The following is a 14784-nucleotide window of genomic DNA, read 5'->3' as shown; positions in this document are numbered from 1 at the left end:
AGGAGCGTTGGATTTAGCGACATCTTTTGCCATAACTTGGATACTGGTTGGGTGGGTGGGCTGGTAATACAGGAGAGCCTTAGGCTCAATTCACATCCACCCAGAACTGGGCCTCCTTCCCTTAAACCCAAACCCTGAACCTCTCTGCCAGGTTGGTGAAGCCTATCATCACTTCTCAGAACAGTGTGTACAATGAATAAAATAAAATAGATGAGCTTGTAAAGGAAACCAGTTAGACTGAAATACTGTTATCAACATAATAAAAGAATCTGAAATAGAGTCATAAATGTGCTTCTTCATTAACACATTAAATGACGAGATCTAGTGGAAGTTCTAAAAACTACCTTCATTCCAAAGCAGTGATGAGTATCTGTGACATTTCAAGATATCTGTAAAGTGATGGGAAAGTAAATGATTTCTTTTGGTGAAGATATCATAGGTGCTTCGTTGTCTACAGTCATAACTGAAGGGAACACCAGATTTCAGTGAGAGGTTCATGAAAAGGAAAATGCAATGTTGTTCTCATCCAAGTTTACAGACCCTCCTGAATTCTATTCACAGACCTATCTGTGGGTCCAAGGACGCCTTGATTATGAAGACCTTTCTTCTTCTGGGCTGTCGGGAGAGAGCACTGCACTGGGAGACAAAAGGGTTTGTTCCCCGCCCCTGGCTCTCCCTCTAACAGCTGGGAGACTCGCCCCTTTAGTTGTTAAGGCAAAGCACCGTCTTGCTTAGTCCTCTCCCGCAGAGGCTGGTGTCGGGTGGGGGTGTCCCCTGGGGTTCCAAAGCACCCTGTGCCTATTCCCTCACTAGTTCTCACCTGTGGGGTAATGACCTGCTCCTGCCATCCACCCCCTGCTCTTGCCCAAAGCAGCAATAATGGCTCATTTATCATTGTGTTCCTGGTATTCAGCACAGGGCTTGGTACACAGAAGACCATGAATATACATTTACTGGATGAACAGATGAATGAATGGATGAAAGCATCTCTCTCTCACTGTAAAAATATTCCTTATTTCACACGAGCAGTTCTCAACCCTGGCTATATGCGAGAATCACGTTCTGAGATTTCAGAAGATCCTCAGACCCAGGCTATCCCTCCAGAGATTCAGACTCCAGTGGCTGGGGTAGGGCCCCGGCTTTTGTATTTTTTTAAAACCACCCCAGGCATAGCCAGAGTTGAGAACCTACAGAACCACAGAGCAGTAGCTGAGGTAAGAGAATAATGCTCCCAGATGAAACTTCTTTCCCAGACTTAGAAAGATGAAATTAGTGCAGAATTCTGAACTCTGCGAGGGGCTAAACATATAAATTGAGTTTCTGACCCTCAGAGTCGGGTCACGGTTCTGAATCCAACAACATCAGTAATATCTGAGCTACCTTCTCAGACTTAGGTGAAAAAAATCCCGGGCTTGACAGTGAAGACCATGAAACGAAGAGCGAATGCCCGAGCAAGCCCTGCAAGGCCCTCGCTCCCTCCCCTCGCTGCAAGAAATCCTTCTGAACTGGGCCCCGTCCTGGGCAAGCAGCACACCTTCCGGCTGGGGATTCCTAGCTGTGTGCTTTCCTCATCTACAAAGTAGAGATGATAATAAAAACACCAACCTCAAAGTACTATTGCAGGAACTGAAAGACGTAAGCGGGCAGAAAGCATTTTGTAAGTAGCTACACATGCTATCAAGATTCTTTATTATTATATTCTACCAACTGAGTCCTTATAGGTGGAAAGACCTTATGACTTAGGGATTCTAGGTCAGACTCCCTGCATGTAAATTCTAGCACCACCTCTTACCAGCTGTATCATCTCACGGTAACTATTTAGCTTTTTTTTTTGGCCTCAATTCCTTATCTGTAAAATGGTGATAATAAAGGTACCTGTCTCATAGGGTTTTTGGAAGGTTTGGCTGAATTAATGTACTTAAAGTACCCTTGGTTCTGGGGCTAGTAGATGCAAACTATTACATTTAGAATGGATAAACAACAAGGTCCTACTGTAGAGCACAGGGAACTCTATTCAATATCCTGTGATAAACCTAATGGAAAAGAGTATTAAAAAAGAATGTATATATAAAACTTCAGCTTTGCATCGGAATCCCCTGGAGGGCTTGTTAAAACATGGACGGCCGGGTCCCTGTGCAGAGCTTTTGATTCAGTAGACCTGGGCTGAGATCCAGCAGTTTGTATGTTTAACAAGCTCTTAGGTGATGCTGCTGTTGCTGGCCTGGGAACCACACTCTGAGAACAACTGGCTTAGAATAATGATTGGCATACAGTAAGTACCTAATAAGTGTTAGCTGTTATTATCTTTTCCCGGCTTCTAATTTCTTAGTCCCTGAGCGAAACAGTTTATGCTCCACTTCTACTCAGTACTGCCTTCGTGAAGAAACAATTTTGAAATCTTCTGCTTGCAGTGGTTCCCGAAGTGTGACCTTACAAACATCATGTGGGAGCTTACTTGTAATGAAGTTCTTGGGCCCCGACCCTATCTACTGAATCAGGGATTATTGGCGTGAGGATCAAGGTCCTGTGTTCGAACTAACAGCCCTCCAGGTGATTCTAATGCACAGCAACTTTAAGAGATACCCCTCTGCTAGAAAATCACAATGACCACTACAGTACTCCTATTAAAAAGGGGAGGCAGGATGGCTTAAGATCCAGAGTATAGTTTTTGGTTGAACTGCAGCTCAAGAACTGGCTCAGCTTCTTAGTGTGGCTCTACATGAGTTATAATACCCCTCTAAGCCTCAGTTTCCTCATCTGTAAAAATGGGCATCATCACAGGACCTACATCACAAGGACCTGAGACAATGCAAATGAAGTGCCTGACACACGCTACCTGTTCAAAGAATGTTAGCTGCCACTGTTATCTTTATAATCATTATGATATGTCCTCTCTCAAAGTGAGCTGAGATAGCTTATAACCAACATATAGATGTACAGGTGCACAGGATAGCTAAAATAAAGATTAAAAAAATAAAAATGTCACACACAGAAGGTGGAGAAAGGGAGGGTTGAAATGGCTGCTGCAACTGTCTTGCAAATTGAGGTCTGGACTTCCCTGTGGGCTAGAGTCAGAAAAGGAAATACAGAGGTCATGGTTTCCGCTGGTTGAAAAGAGGAAGGAGACCAGCTCTTTTGGAGAGACAATATTGTCCCTCGGCCACATCAGTTCTAAATTCTAGGAGAATCTGATCACACGAACCTGTGCACAAAGGCCCTGGGTAACAGGAGGAAATCTCCAGCAGTGCTTCATGTACCTTTTTCTTTAATTAATTCTCAACAAGAGCCCAGGGCAAAATCCTTAGATCCCAGAAGATGAGAGATGTTACACTCACTTTGGGTGCCGAATGTCAGGGAGAGAGCGATTCAAGGAGATTTTATCACTGACGTAAATGTTAAATCCATTTTCTCGGTATGCCTGATCCACTCTCTCAGCATCGGTCATGGGGAAGGGCCTCCCTTGTTCTCCGTTTCCTAGGAGCAAAGAGCAAAGTCAGTGTTGCCAATTAAATGGAGTGGGGAAGGGAAGATGAAAAATATGGTTAAATCACCAAGATAGAACTTTACACTTGATATTTTGCAGGGCTAAAGAGGTGAGGGGATTGAGACTCAGCCATGGGCGTATCACGCACTTCAGACCTGTTCTCATGTAATGTCCCCAGCAAAGCTGTCAGGGTAGGCATACGAGCCCTCATTCTATAGACAGATAAACCAGGACGCAGAAAGGCTATAAAACCAGGTCTCTGGGCTCCAAAGCCCATGCTTCCCCCACTCTGCCAGGAGCCCCAAACATCCCTGACCCTGAAGTCTGATCACCTGGACGGGAGGCCAGGTCACTTGCCGATAAGCTGATCAACCTTGGGCCAGTACTACCTCTCTGAACTGTAGCTTTTTCCTGTCTGGTACCCACACCACGCTGAGAAAGTCAAATGAGAGGTTGCATACATGAAAGCTTTCTGTAAACTATAAACCCTATTAACCATGTGAGGAAATACTATGATTACTCTCCAGGCAAGGCAAGCTTTATATATAAATCAAAATTGCCACAAATGATAAAAGATGTTTTGATTTTTTTTAAGCCAGCAAACAAATTAAGATTTGCCTAGCCTAGGCCTGGATTGCCTGAAAAGTGTTGTTTTGAGCAATGGATTTGGGTGGATCCAGTACCAGTTTTCCTCTCTCTTTACAATCCATCTGGGGAAAGAGTCCCTGATGCTCTAGGAAATTACCCTCTGGGTTCCCAGGGTGCAGATGGTACGTGGGGATGTCCCCCAACCCCTGCAATAATAGCCCAAGCATCTGCCATTGGCAAGGGTCTAGAAGAAAGGGTAACAAAAGTCAGCTGATTCAACATCACCTCATCTTCTGGAGCCCACGGACTGAGCAACACCCCGTTTACTTTGCAAAGTAAATGTTGAAACATCAGCTTGATGAGAAGGTGCAAGCAAAGAGGGGAGCCCAGGGGTGGTGTCTACTCCAATCCAGCCCAATGAGAGAGAGAACTCCGCCACCCGTAACTTGCATTGCTCTGTGATAAGACACTGCCGGCCAGTGCCCAGCACAGATCCTGCAAGGGACACAAATGCAACAGGCAGAAAAAGAAGAGCAGAAGCATCTGTTCCGGCGGGGAGGGAAGCTTCGGGAAGGCAGTGCAGGGGAGTGACTCAGAGTTCAGGCCCTGGAGCTGGGCAGAGTGGAGTTTGAAGCCCGGCCTGCTGCTCCCAGCTGTGTCATCTCAGGAGCGCCTTCAGCCTTTCTATGTCTTGAGTTTTGCCTTTTGTATTCCCTGGGATGAGAAGGTTCAATGTGATGATTAAGGAGGGAATGCAGGGGGCTTCCCTGGTGGCGCAGTGGTTGAGCGTCCGCCTGCCGATGCAGGGGACACGGGTTCGTGCCCCGGTCCGGGAAGATCCCACATGCCGCGGAGCGGCTGGGCCCGTGAGCCATGGCCGCTGAGCCTGCGCGTCTGGAGCCTGTGCTCCGCAACGGGAGAGGCCACAACAGTGAGAGGCCCGTGTACCGGAAAAAAAAAAAAAAAGGAAATAAGGAGGGAATGCAGGGCAAGATGCCTGGCACACAGTGAGTGCTCAACACATGCTGGTTACTATTACTCTCAATAATGTCGCCACTGTTTACTCTTTTCTGGCTAGTTGGCCCAATGTTCCAATAATTCCGGTATAACTGCCTGGAAAATTAGCTCTTTTCAAATGTTTCCCTTCTTAAGGAAACATTTTAAATCATGTTTAAAATTTTAAAAAAAATTTAAAACATTTTAAATCCCCTTCATTTTAAATCACTGGCATATAGAAAAATGCATGTCCTGTCTTCGCTTTCCCTGACCATCAGTGGTTACATCAGCTCTATTCAGAGCCTTACTGTCATCTGGTTTTGTCATAGTATAACTTAAAAAAAAAAAAATCAATAGTGGTGGGTACCTCTGAGATAAAAATGAATAAAATACAATCCCTTATATTTCTACGGTGCTTTCCAGTATTGTAAATTGTACTTTACCTATCACCTTCACGACAACACCCTGAGGTTATCAAAGTAGGAAGCATGAGCCCCACTGACAGAGGGGGAAACCGAGGCTCCAGGAGATGGAATTTATCTGATGGTCACATGGCTGGTAGGTGGTATCTGAGCTGCTCTCCTGGCTCCTAGCCCAGGCTCTCTCTCGAGATGACTCGCCACAGAAATTATGTGGCGAGTCACCCCACCCCTTCCCAACTCTGCAGTGTAACAGGAACAGTTCCAAAGGCTAATTAGGCAAAGAAAACTTCAGCTGAAGCCCACTAGATTCATTCAACCTTGTGGCTATGGTGCTGCGTAGGGATCAACTCAGCCCTCTAGACCTGAGTTCAACTCCCAAGTCTGCCTCTTTCTCACTGTGTGACTATAGGCAAATTACCCCACCTCTCTGAACTCCAGGTCTCTTCTCATCAAATGCGCTACAAAGGTTGGTGAGGAGTTTCACCAACAGAAGTGTGGACCTTGGGCCTTGTTCATCATACATGTTCAATAAGTGTTGCCTCTTATGATTACTACTCCTCACTTTAGTGGTAAAATATCTTCAAGGAGGGAGACATTTTCTATCACCATAGAGGTAGAAGGGCAAAGTCCCGAAGGCAGTGGATCTGGTGGTGTGAGTGGAGAAAGGGGTCAGCTAACAGGTGAAGCGGGGGATCCCAGGAACCAGGGGAAGGATGACGGCAAACGGACAGGGAGTCAACAGGAGGTCCAGATAACGCCGTTAAACACACACATTCGCGCACACACACACACACATGCGCGTGTGCAAACACTCTCCAGGGGACCGTCCAAGGATGCTCTGCTCTCGTACCTACACGCTGAGCATCCCTCTTGATGGCTTCTTTGTCGTGCCAGTCCTTCAGCTTCTGCCCATCTCCCAAGAAAAAGGTCTTCTTTTGCTGATTGTGTGAGCCCTTAAAAAAAGACAAAAACTGTGAAATAGAAGAAAAGGGGAAATAAGTTTAATAACAGAGACCCAGAAATTACACTGCCTAAGGGAGCTTTCAGTATTGATTGAATGCCTGTCATCATTGGTTCATTTATTAATTTCCTCAGTATAGCTTTGTTAGTCCTGCTCCGTGCCAGCCAGGTGTGCAAAGTTCAGAAAGATGACACACTGTGTCCTCCGTCCTGGAACTTACAAACCCACGGCAGAGAAAACAGATGGACAGATATTCCTTCCATGGAAGAGAGAAAGAGGTAGGTAGGTGTGATGCTGTCCAACAGAATATAACGTGAGCCACCTAGGTGAGCTGCATATGTAACTTTACATTTTCTAGTATTCACATTAAAAAATTTTTTTTTTTTTTTGTGGTACATGGGCCTCCCACTGTGTGGCCTCTCCCATTGCGGAGCACAGGCTCCGGACGCGCAGGCCCAGCGGCCATGGCTCACGGGCCCAGCCGCTCCGCGGCATGTGGGATCCTCCCGGACCGGGGCACGAACCCGCGTCCCCCGCATCGGCAGGGGAACTCTCAACCACTGCGCCACCAGGGAAGCCCTAAAAATTTTTTTAAAAACAGGTGAAGTGAGGGACTTCCCTGGTGGTCCAGTGGTTAAGACTCCGTGCTCCCAATGCAGGGCGCCCGGGTTTGATTCCTGGTCAGGGAACTAGATCCCGCATGAGAAACTAAAGATCCCACGTGCCGCAAACAAGACCCGGCACAACCAAATTAAAAAAAAAAAAGGTGAAGTGAGTTTTGATAATATATTTCATTTAGCTCCATATACTCCATCTAAAGTATTATCATTTCAACACACAGTGGAAAAAAGTGTTGAGGTATTCTACATTCTTTTTTTTTTTTGTACTAAGTCTTCAAAATCCAGTGTGTGTATTTCACACTTGTGTTCATCTCAGTTCAGCCTCATTCCAAGTGCTCAAGAGCCATAGGTGGCTAGTGGCTCCATACTAGACAGGGCAGAAGCAGTGAATTTTGGGTGAGAGGTCTGGAGAAAGTGCTAGAGGACTTCGCTTCTGCCTGGGAGAACTGGGGAAGGTTTTATGGACATGGGTGCCTTTGGATTGGGCGAAATGAGAGGCAGGCAGAGCACATGGCCTGGGCATAGACTTCCAGGTACAGGTGGAGCACGGCAGAGCTGGGCTGGGCCCAAGGAGCACAGAGCACAGGAAGAGAAGTCGGGTCTTGGTCATCTCTGCAGTCCCAAAGAAGGCCCAGTCCCAAAGAGGGGGAACAGTTGTCAAATGTGTGTGGAAGGTCTGAACAAGCACTTAGATGGCTGAAAGAGAACAGGAATATATAGTAGCCAGGGGCTGGCAGAGGAAGGCATTTATTTTGTGTTCCGGAAGGTGAGCCCATGCTGGTGGGCCAATTAGGAAGCAGTTCCCCTAATTAAAGGAGGCCGCATTCCAGTGTCTGGGGTCATCAGAAGGTGTCAGATGCTTTCCCACGCCAAGAGTCGAGTCTAAGGACTTGGCCCCAGGGCTCAGTAAGAGTCTTCCCAAGGTAACACTGCTCCACACGGCTGTTTAAATACCTGTGTTCACCTACATGAGAACAGCTTTCCACCTCACCTTGCCCATTAAAAACCCCAGACACCTGTTCTTGTCACTGTGGCATGCAGAATCCACTAGTCCTATTTCCTATATAATTAACTAGGCCCTGAATGCGTGGTGTGCTGGAACATTAGCACTAACAAGAAGCCACTGGAATAAAATCATCCCCACGCCTGTTTATTAAGGCTCCGGCTGATTCTCGCGTTGGCAGATTTTCCACAACGGCTCTAATGATGATGACAATCCTTGGCATTCCCTCTCCTACAGACCCCTCTGAGTTGCAAGAAGAAAACTCTGAAAGTGGGCCTGCCACATGTTGTGGTCAGAGAGGGAAAGAAAACTGCAAAAACAAAGGCCACGTGCCTGCAAACAGTTCTCGGGGGCTTAGAAATCACAGGAGCTGAGCTGGAAGTTCCTTCAGCAGGTTTCAACTGTGGTGAGCTACATTTCTACAGGAGACCCTTCAGTGCTGCCTTGGGAAGGTGGAGGCTGAGAGTAAGAGCTTGACTCCCCTCCTTCAATCAGACCCGCAATGCACCTGTCTGTTTTTTATACCGGGGTTCCATGTGGGATTTCATTTTTAAAAGGACCTCTGCTAAAAACAAACTGACAATCAAGTCTCCAAACAAGTGAACACATATACTTGGAAACTGAACTGAGGACACTGCCCTATTTCACAGACAGGGAAACTGAATCTTGGAATGGGTCAGGGACCTACCCGAAGTAAGTATTCTACCTCTAGATGTCAGGATTGGTCGGTCAAGAGCTGGTTAGCAATCTTTCCTCCAGCCCTCCCTCCCAATTCCTTCTCCCTCTTCTGCTACCCAAAGACTGGGAACTTCCACTGACGACATTAGGTCACTAGTGGACCTAAAGAGGTTCTGCAAAGCGCGGCTGCCTTAATGGAAGGAACCAATCTAAAGTGGTTCTCAAAACGTGAACCAGGAGCATCCACACCGGTTGGGAACTTGTTAGAAATGCAGATTCCCGAGCCCTGCCCAGGAAGTAGCAGCAGCAACTCTGGGGGTGGGGCCTGGCAATCTGGGTTTTAATAAGTCCTCCAAGAGATTGTGATGCACACTCCCGTTTGAGAACTACTGGTCTAGAACGAAGGAGGCCATAATCCTGCCTCCTCTGTGCCGGTCAGGCTACACCTGGGCTATTGTATCCAAGCTGGGCAGATATTCATCATCAATGGTCACAAAAACTTTAGATGTGATCACTGGCAAACACAATCTGGTGGCTTCTGAGGATCTTTTTTTTTTTTTTAACTGCCAGCATGAAAAAAATGGAGGGATTTCTTATTGTTTTATCAAGATTCATTGGCTTCTCCTGAAAACTCAAAAGACAGGTCAGTGCTCTGACCGAGCTGGGCCAGCACATGGCTCTCCACTTTGCCACAGTCCCCCGCCATTCCTTAGTGCATTTCACCTGGCTCTCATCTCTCACTTGTCTTACTTTCCTGGCCCCAGGGAGTTTGCAACAGGCTGCCACATACAGGTATGTATGAGGAAGATGAGAAACTGTGTTGTAGGAGGACTGGGAGATGGGAAGCCGTGCGGGACACAGGAGCATCTGTCTTGTTCTCTGAGGCCCTGAGGCTAGCGTGAGTACCAAGGGCAGAAATTACTGAATGACTGAGGGATTAGTTTAAGATAGAGAAGAAATTCTAAAAGTTGGACTGGTATTAGGGTGAAACAGGGGCACTTGGAAGAAGACAGAGGAGGCCAGGAACAGGATGCTCGCCTGTTCATCAGGATGTGAAGGAGGGGACCTGAGTGCGGGGTTAGGGCTAGCACTTCTCGAACTTTCCTGTGCAGTACAATCACGTGGGGATCTTGTTAAACATGGATTCTGACATAGGAGGTCTGGGGCTGGGCCTAAGACTCTGCATTTCTGAAAATCTCCCAGGGAATGGCTGATGCTGCTGATCCGCGAAAAACACTTTGAGTGGCAAGGGTGAGGCGACCTTTACAAGGACATTTCAAGAGTCTAAGAGTCCAGAAAGGACACTGTTTCCTCCATATGTTTGTGAAAGTCTTCTCACACTGCCGGGAACAGGGCACGGGGTTGAATCCCACAGTTGTGACCGCATAGAGGTAAACTCCCTTGAATGAACAGTGAATTACTGAACCAACAGGGTAGAGAATTAAGATTCCAAAATTCTGGGAGTTTCACACTTAACAGCTTCTACCACCTCATTGCCTTTGCCTTAATGATGCATGCCCTCTGGAATGATCTGCAGAGGTGGCCTGTTTTAGGTGGTCTCAGTAGTTCTTATTTCCTCCCTAAACTAAGAGGACTTCGGAGGCTTGCTGCCATAGGGACTTCTGCATGTCTAAACATGTCACTAGGGGGGTCCTCAAATAACCAAGCTACGCAGCTGCTCAGAAACAATTAGTCCACCTGTCTCCCATCTTACAGGTGGGGAAACTGATGTCCAAAGAGGCCAAGCTACCCAACCAAGGCCACATAAGCAGGCCAGAGAATAAGAGCTATGTTCTTTGACTCCCACGCTGGGTTCTAGTGGAGAGAGCCCTTGTAGTGTGGCCTTGGACAAGCTACAAGAGTCACAGGCACCTCGATTTTCCTACCTGGAAAATAGAGACAGCACTACCTGCCCAAAAGGTACTTTCAGATCAACCAAGAAAAATCACAAACTGTGTCATCGGGAGCACTTTCAGAGTTTACACATCAATGTGGGTACCAACTCCTTTAGGATTTTAAGAATCACCTTGATACAGGACTCAAATTTTACTATACAAGTTAAAAAGATTTCCAATAATAGGTCTGAGCTTTTGGTCAGAAAAGGAGTTGGTTTTGATACTAAAACCACTGAGCATTCAGAGCCCAAAGGGCCCTTAGAATTCTATCCAGAAACCTTTATGAAAATTTTGATCAGGAGTCTCTGACATCCACCCATGGAAACCCCACAGATACATCATTCCAGCTATTGCCAAATATTTATCGAGCTCTACTCTGTGCCAGGCACTGGGGATACAGGCATGACAACACAGATCCCTCGTAGATGCTAATGGCTTTATAGCCAGATCAGTCTCTCTCAAAGGATGGTTCTTGGGAGACCTGAGCTCTCATTATAGATACAAATGCCTGGACCCCACCCTGAACCTATGAAATCAACATATCTGGGCGTAGGAGGCCAGGAAGATGTCTTTAAACACATTCCCCATGTGATTCACAATAAAGGTGGAAAACCACTTGTCAAAACCCAGCTGTCTCGCTTGCAGATACGAAATCTGCAGCTAACAGAGTAGAAGAGACTTGCCCAAAATCCCATAGTTTGTCAGCCCCAAAGACCAAACCAGATCTGGCTGTTCTCTCCCTGGGTTAGACTGTGAGCTCCTTCAAGGCAGGGGCACATCTGTTTTGAGCTGTCACTGTGTGTGCCTAGGTCAATACCTTAGGCCCTCAGTAAATATCAGGTGAATGACTGAATGAATGATTGCTCATTAATGGGACAGGAAGTCTAGTTGGATGATTCAGAGCATTCTGATTCCAGAGACGGAAAAACTTAGGTTTTACTTCCTGGGCAGGTGGACCCCAGTTTCCTTGACTGATAAATAGGGAAAACTATCAGAATAACCTGCAGGTTAACCTGCACCTGAGGGGATGAACCGAACTCACCTATACAACGCATCAAGCTCAGTGTCTGGCACAAAGTTAGGCCCCTTCGGTAAAGGAGTGCAACTATTAATATGTTATTTTTGGAGAAGGATTATGATCTGGTGTATGTGATGGTCATGTTTGGGGGAAAAGGAGAGAGATGGGAATCTAATAATAAAACTGGGAGCCCTGCAGAAGGACCTATTGAACACCTGAGCCAATTCAACTGGCTATTGCTGGTAACAGGATTTAGAGAGTTTCCTCATTAACAGCAGGTTATGTGCCCACGTGGAAATTCGCTGTTCTTGAGGAAAGAAGAAAGTCCTTAGTTAATAGTGGCATCGTACAACAGAAACAAATGCCACAGACCTTTCGCAACAAGAAAAACATGAACAATGCTTCTCAAAAGACAGCGATTCTTATGCAATGGCAATCACTTCATGTTCTGCAAAAAAGCATGTCTGGGTTTCAATCCAGAGGTAATTTTAAGTTTCTTTAATTCTGCAGACTCACAGATTTGTCTATAAAAGCCGTGATTATTTTCCTTCAGCAACCATCTTCTGCTACTTTCCTTCCCATCTGTTCCCAGATGTCCTTTTGCTACAGGAAGCAGAGAGGCTGGAAAGGAGCACAGGGCAAGGGAGGTGAGGGAGAGTGTAGGGAGAAGGCTGGCAGAATGATGGTGGAAATCACATTAAACAGTAAATTGGAAATGGATTCTGACTGGCTGCTCTAAATAACCGCTTCTGGTATCTGCATGCTTTTACTTAACATTCCACTGAAAGAATCAATTAGTGTTCACACACACACACACACACACACACACACACACACACAAATGGAATTTTAATCTTTTGTTTAATCACTATTTAGCGTGCCTGGCATCCTTTGGAGGGAAGGAAGAAAGGTGGTGAAGTGAGCCAACTGTATACTGCCCAAGGAGAAAGGTCTGTTAAAGCACATACTCTAATCCCAGCGCTGCCGACTCGGCAGCTACCGCTCAGAGAGGACACTTATGTCTCTGGCTGAGCTGTCTAGTGTCTTCAAAACAATGGAAAAAGGGCTGTATGTTCAAAAACGGCAATGCGGAAAGGAAAACTGAGCAGGGCATCTGCTTCATCCAGGGTCCGAGGACTAAAACGGATTAGATTCAGTAATTTTAGGATAGCTTCCCTGCCCCCAAACCTCCTGTCAAATAACCCTACAAAGGCACTGGAATGATTTTGCTTTGAGGCTTAAATGACTCCATGCAATTCCAAACATTTGTTTATCTGCTAAGTAGATTATTCTAATAACCTTCATACACACACACTCACACACACAGACAACACAGCAAAGCATTCTCTTCAAGGTTGTCTTCAAGGTTATCCTTCAAAGAGGGTCAGGGAGGACTTAATTTAGCCAAAAGCATAAAGTTACTTTAATTTAAGCAAGGGAGTTTGGACAACTGATAAATGTACTTTCTTCATGAGTTTTGAGGACATAAGCTGAATTGTTTTATTTCTTCATTCACCTCATAAAAGAGGATGATTCCACTGAGGAACTAAGGACCTACTATGTCCAAAGAGCTGTGGAGGAAATAAAGAAAAATAAGATAATTCTTAGCCTCAACGAACAGCATGGATATAAGAAAGGAAAAAACACACAACACTGTGTGTACCTTGAAAGTTGTACAGATGAATTCTAAAGGTATTTACAAGAGCCAAAGGTTAAATTCTACTTAAGACCATCAGGGAAAAGTTCCTGCAGAAGCAAGGTCTTTGACAGCTGCCTGAAAGGATGGGTAGGATTTTGACTGGTAGCCACGGGGGGATGGAGCCCAGCTGGAGGGGAAGCATGTGCAAAGAGATGGAGGTTAGAAAGTAAGGGACCTGTTTCCTTAGTGGCAAGGAGACTGATTTGGCTGGAGTGAGTGGGATGCAACAGAGAGTCAGGAACAAGGAGGCCAGGAAGTCTGGACCAGAATCTGAGGGCCTTACATTTGAGCTGTTTGGCAGGTGGGAGCCACAAAAGGTCTTTGAGCAAGGAACAGGCTGGAGTAGAGGTCCAAGAACAAAATGTTACTACCTATCCACCTGTAATTAATCTCAGAGTCCCCCTCTTCCTGGGATAGATGCAGAGAGAAACACGATTTTGTTTTCATTCAGAAGCAACGTACCCTCATTGTAGGCTGAGGCTCACTCTCCACCATTCCAGAAGTCAGACTGAAATGAGCTGACCTAAGCCCAGCCCTCACCTGGCAGGCCGCTGTTCTGAGAAAACCTACCTTCCAATACAACCAGGACCAAGCAGTATGAGAAAACAATTGCCCCTAAAGGGCACTGTTTATGAATGGACAGAGACATTATAACCCAGCAACCACAAGACTGACGAAGTCGGCCGGGCCCACGTCAGGCAAGTCCTGCTGTTCCAACCCAGTAATCAGGCGTGTCAATTTTCTTCGCTCCAATAACTCTGTGGTCTCAACACCAGGATGTTGGCATCTGAAATCTGGGCGGGGCCCCATTCCCTAAGAGGGTAAGGTCATTCACAAATAGGAACCCTTGTTTAAAAAGGCTGACGCTGTGCTTCCAAGGGCAGAAGCAACCCACTAGTCCAATTCACCCTTTTGTTTTGTACAGATGGCTCTAGAAAAGGTCATTTGCTACATACGGTGTGAAAGCTCATTAAAAGACTTTTTTAAACAGAGAGAGAAAAAGAGCCAAGATGTTTGTAATACCTACTATCTAAAGGGCAAATGGAGCCTTCAGTAACTTTTCTCTTTCATTCTAAAAGAATGATTGCAACTTGTACCATTTTCTTCAGAGGAAGTTTCCAAAGGGTTTATCACTGGAATAACAAACAAAACAACAACAACACTGATCATTTGACAATGTTCATTTGGGTGTCTCACCCATCCATTGGTCCATCCACGTACACGTTTAATGAATACAAGCACATGCCAGGCCCTGTGCTAGGTATAAAGAATACACTGGTGAGCAAGACAGATAAGGGCCCTGCTCTCATAGAGCTTATAGTAGTGTGTGTGGCAGAAGGGAATATAGACTTTAATCCAGAACCACAAATAAATTTAAATAGTTACAGTGGCCTGTGCAGAAAAGAAGGATAACATGGTG

At 45.9% G+C, this 14784-nt stretch overlaps 1 protein-coding gene across 1 annotated transcript in view; it reads right to left on the bottom strand.

Moving 5' to 3' along the window:
• GALNT10 (polypeptide N-acetylgalactosaminyltransferase 10) overlaps positions 1–14784 on the bottom strand; it is a 223161-nt gene that overhangs the window by 104468 nt on the left and 103909 nt on the right. Inside the window, exons 2-3 of the mRNA XM_065874259.1 lie at positions 6341–6443; positions 3336–3474 (exon numbers count right to left, since the gene is read on the bottom strand). Coding sequence (XP_065730331.1) covers positions 3336–3474; positions 6341–6443 — 242 coding nt within the window. The remainder of the gene's footprint in view (positions 1–3335; positions 3475–6340; positions 6444–14784) is intronic.

Source organism: Phocoena phocoena, chromosome 3 (genome assembly GCF_963924675.1).
Source record: "Phocoena phocoena chromosome 3, mPhoPho1.1, whole genome shotgun sequence".
NCBI classification, from domain to species: Eukaryota; Metazoa; Chordata; class Mammalia; order Artiodactyla; family Phocoenidae; genus Phocoena; species Phocoena phocoena.
Note: the sequence above shows the minus strand (reverse complement) of the source record. Positions and strands in the feature narration are given on the sequence as shown.